The 20919-nt window shown below is 39.1% G+C and overlaps 1 protein-coding gene across 15 annotated transcripts in view; it reads left to right on the plus strand.

Moving 5' to 3' along the window:
- The window catches only part of UNC79 (unc-79 homolog, NALCN channel complex subunit), a 272118-nt gene that overhangs the window by 94138 nt on the left and 157061 nt on the right, over nucleotides 1–20919 (plus strand). For all 15 annotated transcript variants that reach the window (XM_064375185.1, XM_064375187.1, XM_021675722.2 and 12 more), the window contains 7 exons: nucleotides 994–1058; nucleotides 5516–5604; nucleotides 6236–6276; nucleotides 9170–9198; nucleotides 14784–15013; nucleotides 16619–16790; nucleotides 18468–18698. In XM_064375185.1, coding sequence (XP_064231255.1) covers nucleotides 994–1058; nucleotides 5516–5604; nucleotides 6236–6276; nucleotides 9170–9198; nucleotides 14784–15013; nucleotides 16619–16790; nucleotides 18468–18698 — 857 coding nt within the window. The remainder of the gene's footprint in view (nucleotides 1–993; nucleotides 1059–5515; nucleotides 5605–6235; nucleotides 6277–9169; nucleotides 9199–14783; nucleotides 15014–16618; nucleotides 16791–18467; nucleotides 18699–20919) is intronic.

Consider the following 20919-nt stretch of genomic DNA (forward strand, 5'->3'; position numbering starts at 1 on the left):
TTAGACCATAAATTAGCTCAGATCATTAATAATATATATTTTTGAATTATAATTGAACATGTAACTAAGAATATCTTCTCATCTGCAAATTCCCATGTATTAAGAATAGGCCAACATAGTCATATGAGCTTAAAATATGGCACTTTAGAAAAATGTTCTACTGTCAAGCATATAAGCCCCTTACATGTTTTTAATGATGGAATATTGTTAGCTAACTGTTTTGGGCTACAGAATCATCCAGATGATAACTACTGGTTCTGATTTTTCACAGGTCACTTTTCCTCATTCTGTGTGTATACTGAGGTCAGGAGTTGAGTATTACCAGACTAGCAGAGGCTTACTTGGGTATTAGCAGACTAGCAGAGGTTTAGTAGGTGGGTCACATGTAAGAGAGAGATGCATTTCATTTGAGCAAGAAACCCATCTTTCCAGTCTCCATATTTGATAGGGATGGAATAGGAAAAGGATTGGCAGAGGACACCTTACTATTAATTCCAGTTATCATCAATTTACAACACTTCCTGGTACCAACAATCTAGGATGTTTAGCATAATATACTGTCATGAAAAGAGCAGAATGTCAGGCACCAAGAGCTATAGGTTCTAGTCCTAGCTTATCATTTGCTAACTCTGTGACCATATCAAGCTACTTAACCTTGCTAACTTTATTCTTATATGAAATGAGATTAATAATCTGCTGTACCTACCCTACAGAGTTGTTGGAGGAAACCATGGTTGTAAAAACCTTTGAAAACTTATTAATGGCATATCATTCTGGTACTGTACATGCCATCTTATATTGGCTTATCTCCTACCCTAGGAAAATGGATGGAGTTGTATATCTTTGCTTGACTTTTACATTTTTTATAGATTAAAAAGATGGTTCTGTTAGGAAGCTTTCTGATGATGGTTCTATAATAGTAAGGTATGTGTTTTTACTAGAGCATGAATAATTTCAATGAGATGTATTCATCAGCTGTGCTTTACTTTACAGCTTGGAATCCCATCCACTGCCAGCACATTGAATGCCACAACGCAATTAACAAACCAGCTGTGAAGGTACTGTTTTATTAGACCTGGTGCCATACTGTATTGTCAGTGGTCAAATTGCTGAATGAAGTGGACTAGATTGCATCCTTCTCTGTAAAGTAGAGGCTTGTGCTCTGTAATAATTCCAAGTACCTCCATATTCAATCTAATTGTACTTTGGCAGACTGGTCAAGAGAGAGCAATAAATAGTGTTGTCTACAGTTTTGGCTATGCGTTCATAGCCAAGTGCTGTGTAGCACTGAGCTAATTATCTATCAGAAGGATTCTAGTAAAATGCTTACATGGGTCCATAACTGGTTTCTATTTCAGCTAATGAACTCAGGGAAATGTATTTTCTCTCTGTTTTCATGTGTATGCTACAAATCATGAGTGCTTATGCAAATTCAGAAGTGGTAGGACAAAAAGATAAAATCGTTAATTCTTAGCTCATATTACAAATATGACTTATTTGAAATGACTGAAAGGTGTTTGGATAGCATATACATGGAAAGTTACATTAAAGGTAAAGTGATGGTGGTTTAAAGAGTCAAGTCATTTTCCTAAGGTTGCCAGTTAGAATCAGAACTGGAGACAGAACCAGGTATCTGGACTCCTAACCTTATTCTCGTTCTTCTACACCAAATTAATTCTGTCCTATTATAACTCTGAATCTCAAAAGTTGAATGTGAAGAAAAATAATCACACCTTTTAACAAAATTACTTATGATATATTTATTGGATACAACATATTTGGCTAGAGGGACTTGTGTTTGAATTTGCAAGGGCTAATTTTTATATTATGAAGAGTGAAAGTTAGCTGAAGTTATTAGAGTTCACAGTTACTTTTGAGAACCAGGTGTCTTACAGGTTTGCTTTTGTTTTATAGAGAGCCTGTACAGATTACCAAATACTAATAGAAAACTAATACCATCACTTTATAGAAACAAGGTAGAAAAGATGAAATGAGATCCAATAAATATAAAAGAAACCAAAAATGTGTTTCATGGACCACAAATGGCAGACGAGTGCCAGTAATACATTGTCACCTAGATACATTATACTAACAAAGGATGTCCTTGTATTATTTTTAATCTCTACTTGTGTTGAAGGCAAATTGAATGGATTGATGTTAAGAGCAGGTAATTGGCCGGGCGCAATGACTCACATCTGTAATCCCAGCACTTTGGGAGGCCAGGGTGGGCGGATTACCTGAGGTCGGGAGTTTGAGACTAGTCTGGCCAACATAGGGAAACACCATCTCTACTAAAAATACAAAAGAATTAGCTGGGCATGGTGGTGTGCGCCTGTAATGCCAGCTACTCAGGAGGCTGAGGCAGGAGAATTGCTTGAACCAGAGAGGTCGAGGTTGCAGTGAGCTGAGATTGCGCCATTGCACTCCAGCCTAGGAGATAGAGCGAGACTTTATCTCAAAAAAAAAAAAAAAAAAGGAGGTAATGATAACCCACACAGTGGAAGCATAGGCCCTCCCATTCTACTATGTGAACCCCACTATTGACTTTCAATTTGAGGTTCAGAGGTGCTTTTCTTTGGAGTGAGGCTATTTTAAGCTACTCACATATGAATTCATAGTTTATTTGTGGAGTTAAGCTTGATTCTTCACAATGATGAGACTTTTAAGGTTCCTTCTTGTTATCCTTCTTTTCTTCCTTCTAAGGTATAGCTCCTTCTTTTGGGTCACCCAAATATCGACAGGAAGGGGGTCCTTTCTGTCTGGTTTTTGCAGTTGTTTTTCCTTGATTTTATGTCAGACTGCATTCTCAGGAGTCCTCTGATATCCTGGTTAGTAATGTTTTCTGGCCTCCTACTCACAGAAAGCATCATGAATTAGATTTTCTCCTTTTCTAGGCAAACAGCCCAGTCCATTCCACTGGGTTGGCCTCACTTTTCTCCCTAGAGTGAGTCAGCCAGGATAGGTCAAACCATCTACTTTCTGTCATTTTATAAAAATAGAGGTGAAATTCACATAATATACAATGAACTATTTTAAAGTGAATAATTCAGTGGCATTTAGTGTATTTACAATGTTTGCCAACACCACCTCTTTCTAGTTCCAAGACATTTTCAAATCCCCTGAATCTTACTTTCTGAACTCCAGTTTCCTTAAAGACCCTCCTTTTTCTATTTTCACTCTACAGTTTGCAGAAAGGTAACATTCTCATTAAGGCTTCCTGTGCTGGGGCTGTTTTTGTGCTACAATAGGTCTGGCTCAGTATTGCTCTTCCTTTACAATGTGAGTGCACCCAAGCCACATCATCACCACACGACATGCAAATCAACAGTATTCAACATCCAAATACTTACAAAATAACGTTAAGCACAAAGTTATTAAATTTTATAGTATGATGTTTAAAAGTTTAAAAGTTACATATATTTATAGTGAAAAACAATCAGTGATACTTATCAGAATGTTACTATGGACTGCATCGAGACAGAGAGTTAATGAGTTAATTGAATTTTCTTTTTTCCCTCTCTCAGTTTTCTGAAGCCTCTACATTGGGCATATGTTATTTTTATAAAACAGAAAAACCCACTTGTTAATGTGACACACAGGTATGAATACATTAGTGTGGATGTAAACCAACCTGTTCAGAGTTGAACAAAACTCACTAGACCAACTACAGATCTGATAGGTCATGCTAATTAAGTTACTTTAAAGGTCAGAGGTCAATTAGCTGATCTCTAATGATTATTTACAGTTTTAGCATCCTAGGAACTTCTCCTTTTGAGTGGAATGAAAAAGTATCTTTACCTGGGAGAGATATTAATGACTCACTAGAAAAGAGGGTAGAATAACTTATATAATACTTAAGAGGAACTCCACATGGGGGCCATGGGAAAGATTTGGGGAAAATTGATTAATCCTCATCAAAAGCCTAATATCTCTGTAATAGTGAGCTGTACTGCTGAGCAAGAATGATTTACCAAATAGAAAAGCATTATCTATTTTGTTGTAATAGGCTGCAAAAAAGTACTTTTTACACTAAAGCCAAGAGTTCTAATAGGACTAAAGATGAAAATATGTTGGAACTTAAAGTTTATGATATCATACTTTGCTTTTGGTTTTACTTGGTTCTACTTAAAGTCCACTTTATGAAATACTTTGGAACCCAGATAATTATCTAAGGCAGGCTCTGGCAAACTATGCCCCATAGCCAAATCTGGCCTGCTGCCAGTTTTTGTAAACACAGTTTTATTAGTTTTATTAGAACACAGCTATGTTAATTTTCTTACATATTTTCTATGGCTGCTTTCATGCTCCAACAGCAGAATTGAGTAGGTGTGACAGAGACTGTGGCCCATGAATCCTGAAATATTTACAAAAAAAAAGTTTGCCAATCTCTAATTTAACACCCCCTGAAGTAGTTATTCATTACATCTAAGGAAGCATGAAACTTATAGGAGGAAAATTTTCACTCTGAGCCTTTGTCATCAAGGAATATGTAGTTTACAATTGTTGATGGTATAACTATTTAAAACGAGCAATTCTAACTTGATTCCTCAATCATTGAAAAGGCTGAGTTTTCACTTTGAATTACAGGCTGTTTGAGTTATACGTCTGGGTGATTCCCCCCTTCAAATTTGTGAAAACAACTGAAAAAAGAGTGTAGTTCCAGAAAAAATTGTGTATTAAGTATCTTAACTGCTTACTCGAGGGTAGAAACAGAATTAAAAATGGTTTTGATAAATTATAGAAATTTAAACTCATGCAAAGTATAAAATGCAGTTAGTTTCTAGATATTTTGTTCATTTGATTTAAAAGATCCAGATATTGAAATATTCTGATGATCAACTATGAAATTAACACTTTGCATCTCTGTGCTTAGGTTAGTGAAAGCCAGCCGTATCAATCAGTCCCAGCAAGGGTAAACAAATTATAGGTCATTTGTGGAAAAAAAAAAAAGACACATGAAAAAGAAAGGTTGGATGATTGATACAAAACTAAGATTCCAGAGTAAGAGAAGGAAACCACTCAATGTTAGATTTAATGCTAACTTTTTTGAATGAGGTATGCCTTAAGAAGCAAAATTCTCTACCACTAGCATTTTGGTATCAGTTATGATTCTGAAATCTTAATAATACATTTTCCTTTTCCTAATGAGAGACTACTGTTGTTTACCACTTTAAAGAAGGAATAGTGTGAGTAAAATACAGCCAATTTGAGCAGCAATTGAACGAGATGACTTTCTGGATCTTTGTGGAATGAGAGTGAACTTCTTGACACTATTTATTAATTGAATTGCAAGTAACCGGAGAAATGAAAAACCACAGCAGCCACATTTAAATCCTCAGCGTGGACTCATCAGCTAGTGCAGGGAGAAACATTTATCAGTAAAAAGGTTTTACCAAAAATATTTATTCCATCTTGCTTTTTAAAAATCTGTCGTTATTGAAGCATTTTTGCTTAGAATATAGGGAATGTGATACCCAGGAACAAGAGAGTTCATTCTGTTTTTCATGTGTTTCAGATGTGTATAGACCCTTCCCTATCAGTAGCGTTGGGTGATAAGCCACCCCCGTTGTATCTCTGTGAAGAATGCAGTGAGAGGATTGCAGGGTAGGTATAAAAGTCCTTAAAGAAAGGAAATAGGGCAACAATGAGAAGATAAAAATCATTTGGACTTAAATTAGTTACATTACTAAAGTTTCTCACTAACCTTTCCGATTTTTAAAGGTTAATTTGTCTGATATTTAATATACAGTAAACTTTCATCGGAACATTACAACTTTGAAAAGTTGCAATATTTCTCTCTATGTAGCATGAGAAGGCAATTCCATTAAAAAATCAGCTCCAATTTTGAAGGAACCCTGTTAAAAAGGCCACAGAGAAAAACAGATGTAAAAGAAAACTGTGGTTTCCAAACATGACATATAAATTATATGCGTTCTTTTTGCTTGTTTGTTTCACAGCATCACACTCAGCTTTGTACAGATCATGCAGTATTTTGGTTGGCTTAATTAGCATCTGGAAAGTATCATTTAAAGATAACTGAATATGATGAAGTGCCTATAATTTATAATTTAGCTGGCATGCATTAGACATTTTAAGAGTTTATTATGATAGTGCTCTTAATTATACTTCCTTTCTATTAAAAGCCTTTCAGCAATAGCGTGTAGCTTATAAACATTCATGTGGAAGGAGAACATTTCAATGAAGCTCAAAAATGAATTTTGTTTTTTTTCAATAGGGACCACAGTGAGTGGCTGATTGATGTTCTTCTGCCACAAGGTATGGTTGACTTAGGAAAGGCTGAAAAATGAGTAATCATGACTAATGACATCATTGCTTTATCTCCTTTTGTACTATTTTATTTTACAAAGACAACCACCAAAGCATTATATTCTATGAATATTCATTGATATGAAGCATAGTATCAATGCCTTGTTTATAATGTACCCACACATTTAATAATGAGGGAAGTGGTGTCATCCCTATTAAACTTAAAGGTAGATATTGAAATTAGGATTCCCTATGACTAAAGCCCTGCCAAATTATGTCTTAGGGATTTTCTGTATCTGAAACAGTTGTTGCCAGTGATAAATTGCTCTGCCAGGTCGGAATAAAGAGAATAAAAATAAGGAACACCAACTGGGAGAGAAATGAATAACTGGCCTTTTCCCTGCTACTATTACTGGTACTGTGTTGTGAAGGGAAAACATTGAATTTCTCTGAGACTCAGTTTCCTCATCAGTAAAATAGGGATAAGGTATATCTAACCCATCTCAATGGAAAGACAAGATTGCAATGCTTCTTGAAGTTTGTTGGAGTTCTCAAAGCTATGCCCTGTAAGTTGTCCCAGACAGAGCATTTCTCCATTCATGGGAGAAGCAGCTATTCCAGCCACATCATTGGAGACTAAAATGATAAGGAAAAGTACTGACAAACACAGAGGAAAGAGGAAAGGTGGAAAGAGTTGCAGGCATATTAAGTTTGAGTAGAGATTGGGGCACAGGAAGAACTCGATGGTATATGACTTCACATGTAGAAAATGGAAGGATTCATGTGAAAGGCCCATTTAAGAGGAAAACCTTATGCAAACTAAATTCTGTAATCTTTTTTTTTTTTAATTGAAGGCCTTTGCTTGATGGTAATTATACTTTTTGTAGTCTTACTTTTCATATAATTTATATTAGATTCTCAACCTTAAGAGAAAAATTAATTTAGTGCTCCCCCTCTGTAAAATGGAGCAATAATATCAGCCTGTATATCCTTCAAAGACACATTTTGAAAATTTACATAAAAATATCTGTAGGTCAGGCACAGAGGCTTATCCCTGATTAATAATCCCAGCACTTTGGGAAGTGGAGACGAGCTGATGGCTTGAGCCTAGGAGTTTGAGACCGACCTGGGCAACATGGTGAGAATCTGTCTCTACTAAAAATACAAACAAACAAAAAATTTAGCCAGGCATGGTGGCACGTGCCTGTACTCCCAGCTACTTGAGAGGCTGACGTGGGAGGATCATTTGAGACCAGGAGGTTGAGGCTGCAGTGAGCCGCGATCATGCCACTGAACTCCAGTCTGGGTGACAGAGAAAAATCTTGTCTTAGAAAAAATCTGTAAAAAGATTTGGGCTTATATGGGTAAATGTAACTTTTTAACCTTTAAATTAGGCTACTTAGTGATCATCCAGTGCTCTGAGGTAAAAGCCATAGTCAAGTTATAAAACACATTTAAAATATCAGCTGTGTTGCTGAGTTATGGTCCTCATCTCCAGTGATACTCATCTTTAGAGGAAAATTGGCAATAACTTTTCATTATTTATCTAGAGATGTGACACTAACCTCAGATGATTTAAGATAAACTCTAGGATATCAAACTGTCAAATAACCATTAATTATACAAAACCAGTTTTTTAAAAGTGAGTTGTAAATTTTATCGCTTTTTCATCCACTAGTTTAAAATTACCAGACAGGGTTTGGGAGACATTTACCTTTGATCTTTTAAATAAATTGTAACATAGACTATACTATAAATAAGGTATTAGTGCATTTTTTGAGCATTTACTATTTCAGAGAACATATTAACCGATTCTTGGAAAATTTATTTTCAAATACTCTCAAGCATCAGTTTTCATGGAAATAATTGATGTGCCCACTAAAAAGAATTCTTATCCATTCATTAAAGTCAATCCCATATGTAGACAGTAATTTGACAGTCTTGCTCCAACTGGTCTACCTGTAGGTTTGAAAATTGCTTTTTCTTAAATAACCCTACAACTGGTTTTACACACACAAGTTAAGAATGATATAAGTTGATAATTCAAAACCAAGTTAGTATTTTTTTCTACGGTTTTGATATTGCAAACAATCCCATGGTGATGCTGTAAATATATCACATCAATCTGGTGTCATAGTATAATGGAAAGAACAGTCAAAGGGGAATTTATAGACTTTAACTCAAGGTCTGCCCCTACCACTGATAGCCTGTGTGACCTTGAAGAATTTATCTAACCACAGTGGTTCTCAATTTTGTCCTCTGTAAAATGGGGAAATAAGATTAAAGTTTTTGACTTTATCAAGATTTGATTTCTAAGTCATGTCTGAAAAGATTAAATTACTTGTAAGAGTAGCAGCATGCAGGTGTTTTTAACCCCACTAAATGAAAAAAAAATCTATTTCAGGCTTTCTGAGGAAACTTGAAGCCAATAAAAGTAGATGGTAATTTATGAGACAAGCAAAAAGCTGTTTGGACCAAGTCCAGAGGTCAAGATTAAAAAAACTCCCCCTTCGTGACTGCCCTTATTTAAAATGGGCTCTAGACCTGGCATGGTGGCTCACACCTGTACTAACCCCGTGGGAGGGAGGTCAAGGCAGGAGGGTCGTTTGTGGTCAGTAGTTCAAGAACAGCCTGAGAAACATAGTGAGACCCCATCTCTAAAAAAAATTAGCTGGGCATGGAGGCCCACATCTGTTGTCCTAGCTGCTCAGAAGGCTGAGTCAGGAGGATCATTCGAGCCAAGGAGTTCAAGAGGCTGCGGTGGGCTATGATGGGGCCATTGTACTCCAGCCTGAGTGACAGAGTGAGTGAGACCCTGTCTCAAAAAATCAATTAATTAATTAAATAAAAAGTAGAGGGGTTTGCTTTCCTTGTTGATATTTTGTGTGCCTTCCCCTTACAGCTGAAATATCTGCTATATGTCAGAAAAAGGTAAGAGCAAACCATTTGTGTGGTTGGGGCATGATTTGTTGTGTTTGTATGTCAGTTCATGTATTGACATCTGCCTCATTTCTGCACTGTGGTTTCCCAGTATGTGCATGCCACTGTATTTGCGGAGGGGGAAAGGAAATAATTTAGCATGCAAGATTGCTACATCCAAATGGTCTCTATTTCCATTTCTGCTTTTGCTCACCCATCTTATGCACAATGTTTTTGTTCAGTAATCTGCAATAAAAGCCTATGAGTAATTCTGGGATAGGAGTCTAATTAGAAAAAGGTTTCAATAATACTGCAATTTATGGTAATTAACTTTAGTTAAGGATATATCTTGTATGCTAGAAATATCAATTGTTTTGAAGTGGAGTGCAAATAGTCCAATTTGTATGTGTGAAAAACATACGCAGGCTGACTATATATGGAAAATATTTATGTGTAAGTTGAATAATATATGTAGCTAAAGATTCTTCCTTTAATGTTTCCTTTATTTTTTTTATAATAGTTTCTCTAAACCGCCTCCATCTTCTCTTCTTGTTTTAATAATCAAAAAGAGTAAAAGGAGGCAGTATGATGATGTCATAAAAAATAACTTTTGATTAGTTTATTGAGATACTTGGACTCTGGCCAGTTCTGTTCCCTCTGACCTATGTGGACCTTGCTTACGTCATTTAAACTTTTTGGGATGTTGATCATGAGTAGGTATATTGGAGGGCTGTCTCAGTTATCTATGGATGTGTAACAAACCATCTGAAAACATAGTGGGCTATATGGCAACCCAGTTATTTGATCACAATTCTGTGGATCGGCAATTTGTCTTATGCTCAACTGAGCCAAGCCGTTCTTTTGATAAATTACTCCAGGCTCACTCATGTATTGGGAGTCAGTGGGTGGGTAAGCTGGAATAAGGTGGGGCTCAGCTGGAATGGCTGGAATGGTGAGATGGGTGGGGTGTCTGGGCCTCCCTCTTCCCACATGATGTCTCATTCTCCAGGGGCTGGGCTGGACTTGTTCACAGGTGGCAGTCTTCTGAGAGAGAGACAGGAGGTTTCAGGGCCTCTTAGAAGTCACACAGCATCATTTCTGTAGCATTCGATAGGTCAGAGCAAGTTCCAAGGCCAGCCCAGATTCAAAAGGTGGAGAAATGGGATCTTTGTGGTTATTAAAGGAGTGGCAAGAATTTTGGGGTCACATTTAATCTACCACAATCCATCCTTCGGACATAATTTTTTACCTTCTTTCCATATGCAAAATATGCTCACCACTTTGTATGACTTCCACAAGACTTATTCATTTATGGCTTCAGGCCTAAAGTCTAATATCTTGTGATGTGCATCTGATATGTCACTGATTAAACTTCTTGGTGACTGATTCTCTTAATTCAGAGACCTGCGAACTAAGAAGAAAAGTTATCTTCCCTCTCTGCACCCAAGGCACAAAGTTGAGACAGGAACAGGATAATAGCAATAGACTTCTATTCAAAAAGAATAAGGGAAAGCAGATAGCAGTCATTGGTCTACAGCAGCTCCAGCCACAAACACATCAACAATTCCTCTGTCTCCAGGTATAGCACACATGCCTTGATTAGGATCTGGTTTTGCTTCCTAGGAGTAGTCCCCTAATCTTTTATTGTCCTCCTGAGCTCTTGGCTTCACTCTCTGAGACATCTTTTCTTTTCAATAAGGAATGGCCCATGTTGCAACTGAGTAACCTTCTCAATCTGCTTCCTGCATGTTAAGAGTTAGGATCCCATAGACCTCTTTTCATTTTGAACTGTGTCTGTTTACCTTAGTTTTAGCTGGTGGTGCTTTTGCTAGTATGACTTTCTTAAAACCTTTGTGGATTTTCAATGAATCTCATTGAGGTCCTGTGCCCCCAAAGCCACATCTGTAATTATTTTTGAGGCAGTCCTTCCTATACTTTGAGAATTTCAGCATGCCCTTAAAATTATTAGAAGCTCTATTATAGCTGAGAGGCTCAATTAGGCACCACCTTGTAACTTTCTGAAGACTTAACAAAGGATCTTAGAGTTATAGACCATATTCTTCCTTTGATCTTGATCCTGAGGCCATTCTTACTTTGAGAATCTTTTATAAGCTTGAGGGACTAGGATTTCAAACAATTCTATTTTCTAAATCAGCATGTCCTGGCTCTGGGGATATACTTAACATATTCGACACCCATGGTAGATCATTTTTTAACACTTCTCTCTTTATATGACAAAGTTATTTGTAGTAATAAGGTTCAAATTAGTACATGTTTATTGCTTATCCATTAATCAATGTTGTGTTTTGCATAGACATTAATTTGGAGAACTTCCATTAAGTTCATAACAGTTCAGAATTGTTTGATCTTGCCCTGGGCAGTTTATATTCTACCTCTTTGGTACTGCATATTCCCTGAACAGTATAACTGAAATAAGCAATGACAGCATCGTCATTAGAAAGATTAAGAGACAGACCTTGATTATTTCAATTCTGTGATATTGTGAGACCACTTGTAGTTATTTCTATGTGTTTAAACTTCAAAGTGAAGCAAAGTGGCTGGAGTGAACTCTTGAAAACATGCCCAGCCGAATTTCCATCTAAGGGAAGTCTCTCTAGTTTACTTTGGAAATGAATGAACTGAATCCACATGGGTTGAGGCCTTTCAAATATATTATCAAAACTTAGTAGGAATCCCAGCAATTATTTAGAACTTCCATCAACTGAAGATTATTTTGGGGGAAACATATTTTTATTACTGACATTGTTTAGAATTGATGGCATGTGGTAATAAAGCAGATTGACTTTTAGTTGGTATTCCAGATATTTTCATATGCATTGTATCCAGATACTCCATAAGAAATTACTCAGAATTTAGCAGCATCAAACAGCAACATTTAATTATGTTCATAGACTCAATGGATCAGAGATTTGGACAGGGCATGATGGAGATAGCTTGTTTCTGTTTGATGATGTTTGAGGCCTTATCTGGGAAGACTTGAATAGCTGAGGGTTTTAATTATCTAGAGGTTTCTAGATCATACATTTGAGTTCTAGGGTGAGGTGAGTTGAAGACTACGCTAAGCCAGCACCGTTGACTCAAGACTTAAACATGGTCTCTCCCTGTGGCTTGACTGTCTCATGGCATTATGGCAGAGATCTGGGAGGAGTATCCTGATGAGGAAATATCTGAAGAGAACATCTCAAGGCAGCAGTTGGAAACTGCATGTCCTTTTATAAACATCATTTCTGTCATGCTCTATTGGTTGAAGCAGCCGCAAGCCCGTCCAGATTCAAGGGGAGGGAAACTATCTCTGATTTCTTGATGGGAAGAGTAGTTTCCATCCCTCTGGTCACAGATGATTTACATTCTTTCCACTTGCAAAATTTTGGCTGGAGGTCCAAGGTCTTCTCATCAAAATCAGGTCCAGGTGTGGACGAGGCTCTTTGGGCTTGGCTCCTTAAGTATTTTTCCTCTTGCTTTGAATACCTGTAAATGAAAGAGATGTTACCTGCAACCTGCACAGCTAACATGCAATAGTGATACAGGGGTAGGATTACTGCAGTAGACAGTCAGGTTAAAAGTGAGGAAATGAGAGGAAGGTAGTCATAGGTCCTTAGAAATTCTGAAGATCATAGGGCACATGTGACGTGTTCCTTAGTTAGGTGCCAGTCTTGCTTCCTGGGAGCTGGTCTCTTTGACTCCAGGCCTCACCCTCTAGGAGATGCCTATCTTTTCCTTCTCATAAAAAGTAGCCTGTCATTTACAGCTAAGTAGTTTTATCAGCTTATATTTTTGCTTATAGAAGTTTGGAAGTCCCAAAACTTGTTTTTTGGACTGTCTCTGTTCCTTTCCATCTACAGTGGTATAATTCCATTAAAAATGGACTTTTATGTCTCAATTTATAAACCTGCTTCATTAAACGTGAGTCAAATGCACAAACCTCTTTGGGACAAGTCCTTCTCACCTTATACTCCCTATGAGGCTCCTGGGAACAATGATTTTAAGATTCTTAGCACCCTTACTGTTAAATGAAGAGGATGCTGAGGTATGCCCTTAAGATCCTTAGAAGGGCCTCCCCTTTTTTTGTCTATCTAAAAGAGTCTATGGTGTACCCTCTCAAATTCTGAGTTCTTAACAAAGGGTTTTTGTTTTTGTTTTTGTTTTTGTTTTTTTGAGACGGAGTTTCACTCGTTACCCAGGCTGGAGTGCAATGGCGCGATCTCGGCTCACTGCAACCTCCGCCTCCTGGGTTCAGGCAATTCTCCTGCCTCAGCCTCCTGAGTAGCTGGGATTACAGGCACGCGCCACCATGCCCAGCTAATTTTTTGTATTAGTAGAGACGGGGTTTCACCATGTTGACCAGGATGGTCTCGATCTCTTGACCTCGTGATCCACCCGCCTCGGCCTCCCAAAGTGCTGGGATTACAGGCGTGAGCCACTGCGCCCGGCAACAAAGGGTTTTATATTCAAGCCCTTACCATCATTTTTCCTCCTGAGACCATGTAAGACCACATTGTCCTGATAGGGCCCTGGATTTGATGTTTGCCTTGAAACTTTTTCTTACCTTGAGAATCCTATGCTGGCTGGAAAGACTGTCTTGAGCTCAATATTTTCCCTTTAAATTCTAGGTGAAAACGATTAATTCATTCTTTTGTTTATCTCCCTCCTCTCACAAGCTCTGAGTTCATAAAGGCTTGAGTCTAACACCCCCTTGCGGGTGTTCGCATCTTCACAAGCACTATTGAAAGACGTTGAGTATGTGGTGGTCGCATCTCTGATAGGCTTGGGGGCACTTCTCCAATAGCATCATGTGGGTGCTGCCTCACTCCTCTGCCTCTCACCAGGGCAGCTTGAACAGTGGCGCCCCTGAACTTTGAAATGTCTTATACTCCACCCCTGTTCTCATTCCCATCACTTTGTTTGCGGTTCCCTTCCTGCAGCTGATGTCAACGCTGACTTTACGAAGGGATCTGACTGTGTAGGCCCTGTGGTCTTCATAGAGTGCTGGTGGGCATGGGAAAGTCTGGTTTGAGGCCATCGCCTTGGCACAGCACAGTCTCTGTCTTTGAATGCAGCATCTACCTGTCCTTGAATGCGGGAGGGACAGAGGAGCTGCAGTGGAAATCTACTCTTTGAGGTGGATAAAATAATTTTGAAAGAGTTTATTCTGGGAGGTAACATTATTTCTTTTATTCCCTGATGTGCTGTGATGTTGCACTCTCTGATCCATGGTTCTATTTTTTTCTTTATATTTCTGCTGAAAACTCGTGGAATGTTAACTTGAAATAATCCAGAAAGTGTCCTTCTCCTCCCTCCCCCTGTGGCTGAGGTAACTTTACACAGGGCTTCCCAACGCAGTTCCACTGATATTTAGAGCATTTCTACTACACACAGGAATAGAAAGCACTCCTCGCCTTTATTTTTTAACTATGACTGAAATCTAGCTGGTTGGAGAATAACCTGTGCTTTGGAAAATAGTGGCCCTTGAATGTGTTGTCACTTCTAGTGGCTCCTGAAGTTTTCATTTATTCTGATTTTTAGCCAAGTTTACCTCAGCGGTCAGTTTTAATTGATTTCACTTTCTCGGCTTCTAGAACTGCAGCTCCCATGTTAGAAGAGCAGTTGTCACCTGCTTCTCAGCAGGGTGCTGTGGTCGTCACGGAAACAGGCCTGTTCGGTACTGCAAGAGGTGCCACTCGAATCATCACAGTAATGAAGTAGGGGCCGCCGCGGAGACCCATCTCTATCAGACCTCCCCTCCTCCCATCAACACGCGGGAATGCGGCGCAGAGGAGCTGGTCTGCGCCGTGGAGGCCGTGATCAGGTAACACGCAGTTTCTTAGTAGCTGCCTCTGACAACTCCACCTTGCTTTGAGCTAACCTCCGCACACTGAGATGTGCATATTTAATGCAACCTCAAATGCCCTTAGCCTAGCAGCTCACCTTCCCACAGTGTGGTAATGATGCTATTTTAATTCAAGAATTCAATGAATATTTTTACGGATGCCATTTATGTGCGAGGTACTATGATGGGCACTTGGGAGGCAGGAGGGAATAAAATATAGTCTCTGCCCTTAAGTTACCCATGTAGGGACTAGAAAAACATAAGCACGCCGTTATTATCAGGTTTGGTGAGCTCAGTAATGGCATTGAGCCGTGGGCGTTAGGAGAACTAGGCGAAGGAGCCAATCAGAGTGAGGGGTGTGACTAGGCTTGGCTTGACTGTCAGCAGGATTACCCAGTCAGGAGGCGGGGAAGGCTAAAGGAGCGAATTATCTGCACAGGAACCAGGTGCAGAAAACTCCATGTATTTTTTTTTTTTTTTCTTTTTGTGGTGAACGGGGTCTCGCTATATTGCCCAGACAGGTCTTGAACTCCTGGGCTCAAGCTATGCTCCCGCCTCTGCATCCCTAAGAGCTGGGATTACAGGCGTGAGCCACAGCGCCCGGCCAACTCCATGTAATTTCATACTGGGATAAACCACTACCCTGTGGAATAAGGGACAGGTCCTGCAGGCTGCTGGGTTTTTCTTCTATCACATGACCAAACAACAACAATGAAAAGGCAATTGAAATAACTTGTACACTTGCTCTCCTTTTGTCTGATACTCATCGAGGCAAGATTTTTTTTTTTTTTTTTAAACAGAATCTCTCTCTCTGTCGCCTGGGCTGGAGCGCAGTGGTGCGATCTCGACCGACTGCAACCTCTGCCTCCCGGGTTCAAGGGATTCTCTCGTGCCTCAGCCTTCCGAGTAGCTGGGATTACAGGCGTGCACCTTTTGTATTTTAAGTAAAGACGGGGTTTCACCATGTTGGCTAGGCTGGTCTCGAACCCCTGACCTCAGGCAATCTGCCCTCCTCGGCTTCCCAGAGTGCTGGGATTACAGGCGTGAGCTACCGCGCCCAACTGGAGGCAAGTTTTTTTTTTTTTAATTAAAGCAATAATATTAGAACGTAAGTTTGATAGGATAGAGGTCAACTCTTTTGTTTCTTGTCTTTGAATACCAGATGCTGAATATTTTCCATTTGGGTACAAGCTCCTCAGTTTTTCTTCGTATCATACATTTGCTGTCTGCACAGTTTCATGATCGTTAAAGAGGAAGCGTTGACTTATAGTGGGATGGTTGGCGAACCAGAAGTCAGACGGCATCAGTTCTGTTTGATTCTAATTGATAGGAGGAACTAGCCTCTTTGTGTCTCAGTTTGTTCATTTTTGAAATGGGAATGGAGTATAAAATAGTAAGAAAACAAAATTAGACATCCTGGAGTAACTCAGGATGCACAGTACTCAGTAACTCAGTAACAGTACTCAATTTAAAGAAGAGCAATCCAGAATGCTTGAGTACTCAGGAGGTACTTCCTCGGAATGGGTCATGATCTAGAATGTGTTTTTTCACAGTCTAACTTGAAATCTCACTGCTCTTTGACAGCTTGTTGAAAGAAGCTGAGTTCCATGCTGAGCAGCGGGAATATGAGCTGAACCGGCGGCGGCAGCTGGGCCTCTCCTCTTCCCACCATTCCCTGGATAATGCTGACTTTGATAACAAGGACGATGACAAACATGACCAGAGGCTGCTCAGTCAATTCGGAATCTGGTTCTTAGTAAGAAAAAGAAGTTAACTATTCTCCACTTTCTTATTTCTCATTCCACAATTGTATTGATGAAGACTCTCTCTTGTTTTTTTTTTTTAAAGGAATAAGTAGTGAAAAATCAACCTTAGCAATGGGACTGAATTCTCTGTGGCAGTAGCTCTGAACCCTGAGCTGCACGTTTTACCTAGGATAGCTTTTAAAAACTGACAATGCCCAGATCACATTCCAGAATCTTGGGAATTTTTTAAACAGCTCTTAGCTGTTGATTTTGATGAATAGCGAGGTGTTAAATCAGTATCAGAGGCTAGACTGGTACAAGTAGGAAATCTGCTAGTAGTATATATTGTCAAATACTAGATTCAATAGCATTTACAGATTAATTCACATCCCATCACCTATGCAGATGAAATTTTTCTTGAAAGTTCAGTCTCTGTGGAGTTTTTTGTATATTTATGGTAAGTCTGTGTACACCAGAGAAGTTATAGCTGAAGTAATGTAAGGAATATAATTACTATTGACTGATTTCACTGCAACATCTATTCAGTAGAGATCAAACATACAGATATAAAGTCCCACTCAAGCTGAATTTACCAATTCTGCAGAGAAGCAGGCTTTTGTTTTACCCATTGGAGACATAGATTCAGTCTCCATAGTGATATATCTCTATTACGTTTGCACATAGTTCTGTGAAAAAGTCTTTACCAAATTGGCATTTAATTGTTGATTTCACATATCTTGCTTTCTAGAAGTTATTATCTAATGACACAATGGCTACTACTGTGAACTCTTTGAAGGCAAGGGCAGTGTTTTATTTATTTATTTTTATTCCTGGATGCTGCCATAGTACTCAATAAAAGATTAGTTCATAGTAAATGAATGAATAATGTTTTAAAAAGTCTATTTATAATAGTGAATTAGAGGACTCCCAGATAATCCGAATTATTACTAATACAAAATTCTTAGTGAAATATGATCATTTTAGAACTGAAATGTATATAGATCATTTTCATTGAGGATATGGATGAAATATCATTTTATTGACCTAATTTTTTTTTTTTTTTTTGAGATGGAGTCTTGCTTTGTTGCCAGGCTGGAGTGCAGTGGTTTGATCTTGGCTTACTGCAACCTCTGCCTCACGGGTTCAAGCGATTCTCCTGTCTCAGCTTCCCGAGCTGGGACTACAGGGGCGCACAACCATGCCCAGCTAATTTTTGTATTTTTAGTAGAGACAGGGTTTCACCAAATTGGCCAGGCTAGGCTTGTCTCGAACTCTTGACCTTGAGATCCACCCACCTCAGCCTCCCAAAGTGCTGGGATTACAGGTGTGAGCCAACATGCCCTGCCTGTTGACCTAACTTTTTAGAAGCATTTATCTGGTGCAGATTATGTAATAGATTTCTTGTAGGAGAAAATGCTTAATTAGAAGATGAACTCTTGAGGGAAAACCATTGTTGCAATCCATCTCCCTGTAGAAAGAAACACAGTTTCTGGATAAGCAATCCCCATTTTTAAAACTGCTGATTTCACCTGTTTCTATTCTGTACACACAAGGAAAAAAAAAGAAACCACCTATTTCAAATGGATTATCTGGGATTTTTTTTACTTATTTTTGCCTTTTAATCCACCCATAATAATTTTGTAAAGATGGATGGAAGCTGAACAAGGTTCTAATCTACCTACTTCTAGGTGAGCCTCTGCACACCCAGTGAGAACACGCCTACAGAAAGCTTGGCCCGGCTGGTGGCCATGGTGTTTCAGTGGTTTCACTCCACCGCATATATGATGGATGATGAAGTGGGAAGTCTAGTGGAAAAGCTGAAGCCTCAGTTTGTCACCAAATGGCTGAAGACAGTATGTGATGTTCGCTTCGATGTCATGGTCATGTGCCTTCTTCCTAAACCCATGGAATTTGCCAGAGTAAGTGGAAGCCTACAGCTTGCACCTTGTTGGAGAGGAGGACTTGGGGAGAAGTGCTGCCTTAGCCATGAGGTATTATCAGTGTCTGCGGAGGAGGAACATCTCTCCTTATTTTAATTAATATAGCTAAATGAATTTAGTAACTATATCTTGGGTGATGTGCTACTTTGATTTTGTTTTGGGATGAGGAAGAATGGCAAGATGAATTTGTGAGGTATCTTTAACCATTTAAGGGACTATTCTTTCTCAACATTGCTGATTTTTTTTTTTTAATTAGGATCTGCTATGTTGCTCAGGCAGGCTGCCTTGAACTCCTGGGCTCAAGAGATCCTCCTGCCTCAGCCTCTGGAGTAGCTGGGAAGCTAAATATTATTATTAAGAAACAACAAGGCCAGATGCAGTGGCTCACGCCTGTAATCCCAGCACTTTGGGAGGCCGAGGCAGTTTGATCACTTGAGGTTGGGAGTTCGAGACCAACCTGACCAACATGGAGAAACCCTGTCTACTAAAAATAATAATAATAATAAAACTTAGCCAGGCTTGGTAGCACATGCCTGTAATCCCAGCTACTCAGGAAGCTGAGGCAGGAGAATCACTTGAATCTAAGAGGCAGAGGTTGCAGTGAGCCGAGATTGCACTATTGCACTCCAGCCTGGGCAACAAGAGCAAAACTCTGTCTCAAAACAACAACAACAACAACAACAACAACAACAACAACAACAACAGCAAAGCCTTTCTGTGAGGTTACTAGAGTTCAGTCCTCTTTTGGCTTAGAATCTTTGGCAAGATTAGCATTCAACTAGGAGAAATGTCTTTTTTTCTTTTTTTAATCATGTTTATATCTACAGATGGATGGTAGAAGTCCCTGCCCTGCCATTTGAAATGCCAAAAAGGTTCAGAATCAGATAAAATGTACCTATTCCTCTAACTTATGAAACAGATTTCTCTGTGCTTATCCTCTTGCCTCTGCCTCAGTGGATCAAATCTAAGAAGATTCCATGTTTCTTTTTTTCTTTTATTTTTTGAGACAGGGTCTCACTTTGTCACCCAGGCTGGACTGCAGTGGCATGGCCATACTCACTGTAGCCTTGAACTCCTGGGCTTAAGCGATCCTCCCACCTCAGAGATTACAGGCATGCATCACCACATCCATCTAATTAAAAAATTTTTTTTGTAGAGATGGAGTCTCTTTATGTTGCTCAGGCTGGTCTCGGAGACTTGACCTTCAGCAATCCTTCTGCCTCAGCCTCCCAAAGTGCTGGGATTACAGGCATGAGCTGCTGTGAGCAGCCCATATTCTTTGAATATGATATAATTTGTATCTAACCCAGAAAGGTAGATGTCCAGAATTAGGTTTTGGCAGTAGTAATGTGAAATTTTTTTGCAAGTATTTTCTAAGTTTTATTTTTATTTGCAATTTTTAAAATTTCCTTTCAAGGAGATCTTGAGGCAGTTTACAGTATAAACCTGTGCTAAAGTAGGACATTTAAAGATAAAACAGAGCACAGACCGTCTATAGGAGTAACTTTTATTGGATTTTCAGGACTCAGAGCGATCTGTGCATTTATGGAGATGTACTTCTTTCTTCTTTGGTGCCACCTACTGACTCACTTAGATGATTGAATTTTTGCCTAATGGAAATTTCCCATTTTCTGACACTCTTTGTCTGTGTTGATATATTTTCTATAATTGCGTCTCTTGGAATACTGAAGGATTGATGTGACCTGCCTCTGGAAAATGAGAATAAATGATTATGTTGGGAGAAAAACTTTTCTTATTCCAACTTAGGTGCAGATGTTTTGGGGCCTGCAAATTAACTGATAGTAGATTAATTGGAGAGAAGAGAAAGTTTCTTTCTGAGTGCATGTGGGAGAGCTCAGTGATAAATTACTTCCTGAATAGCCAGAGATAAAAGATGTATATACCAAACTTAACAGAAGGTTTACTTAAGGGCTTCAGTGAGAAGGTATGGAAGATTCCATTGGGTGTTTTTTTTTTCCCCCCGAGACGGAGTTTCAGTCTTGTTACCCAGGCTGGAGTGCAATGGCGCGATCTCGGCTCACCGCAACCTCCGCCTCCTGGGTTCAAGCAATTCTCCTGCCTCAGCCTCCTGAGTAGCTGGGACTACAGGCGCGCGCCACCATGCCCAGCTAATTTTTGTATTTTTAGTAGAGACAGGGTTTCACCTTGTTGACCAGGATGGTCTCGATCTCTTGACCTC

This window comes from Aotus nancymaae, unplaced genomic scaffold, assembly GCF_030222135.1.
Source record: "Aotus nancymaae isolate 86718 unplaced genomic scaffold, 86718_ANA_hifiasm-v0.15.2.pri h1tg000011l, whole genome shotgun sequence".
Classification (NCBI taxonomy): domain Eukaryota; kingdom Metazoa; phylum Chordata; class Mammalia; order Primates; family Aotidae; genus Aotus; species Aotus nancymaae.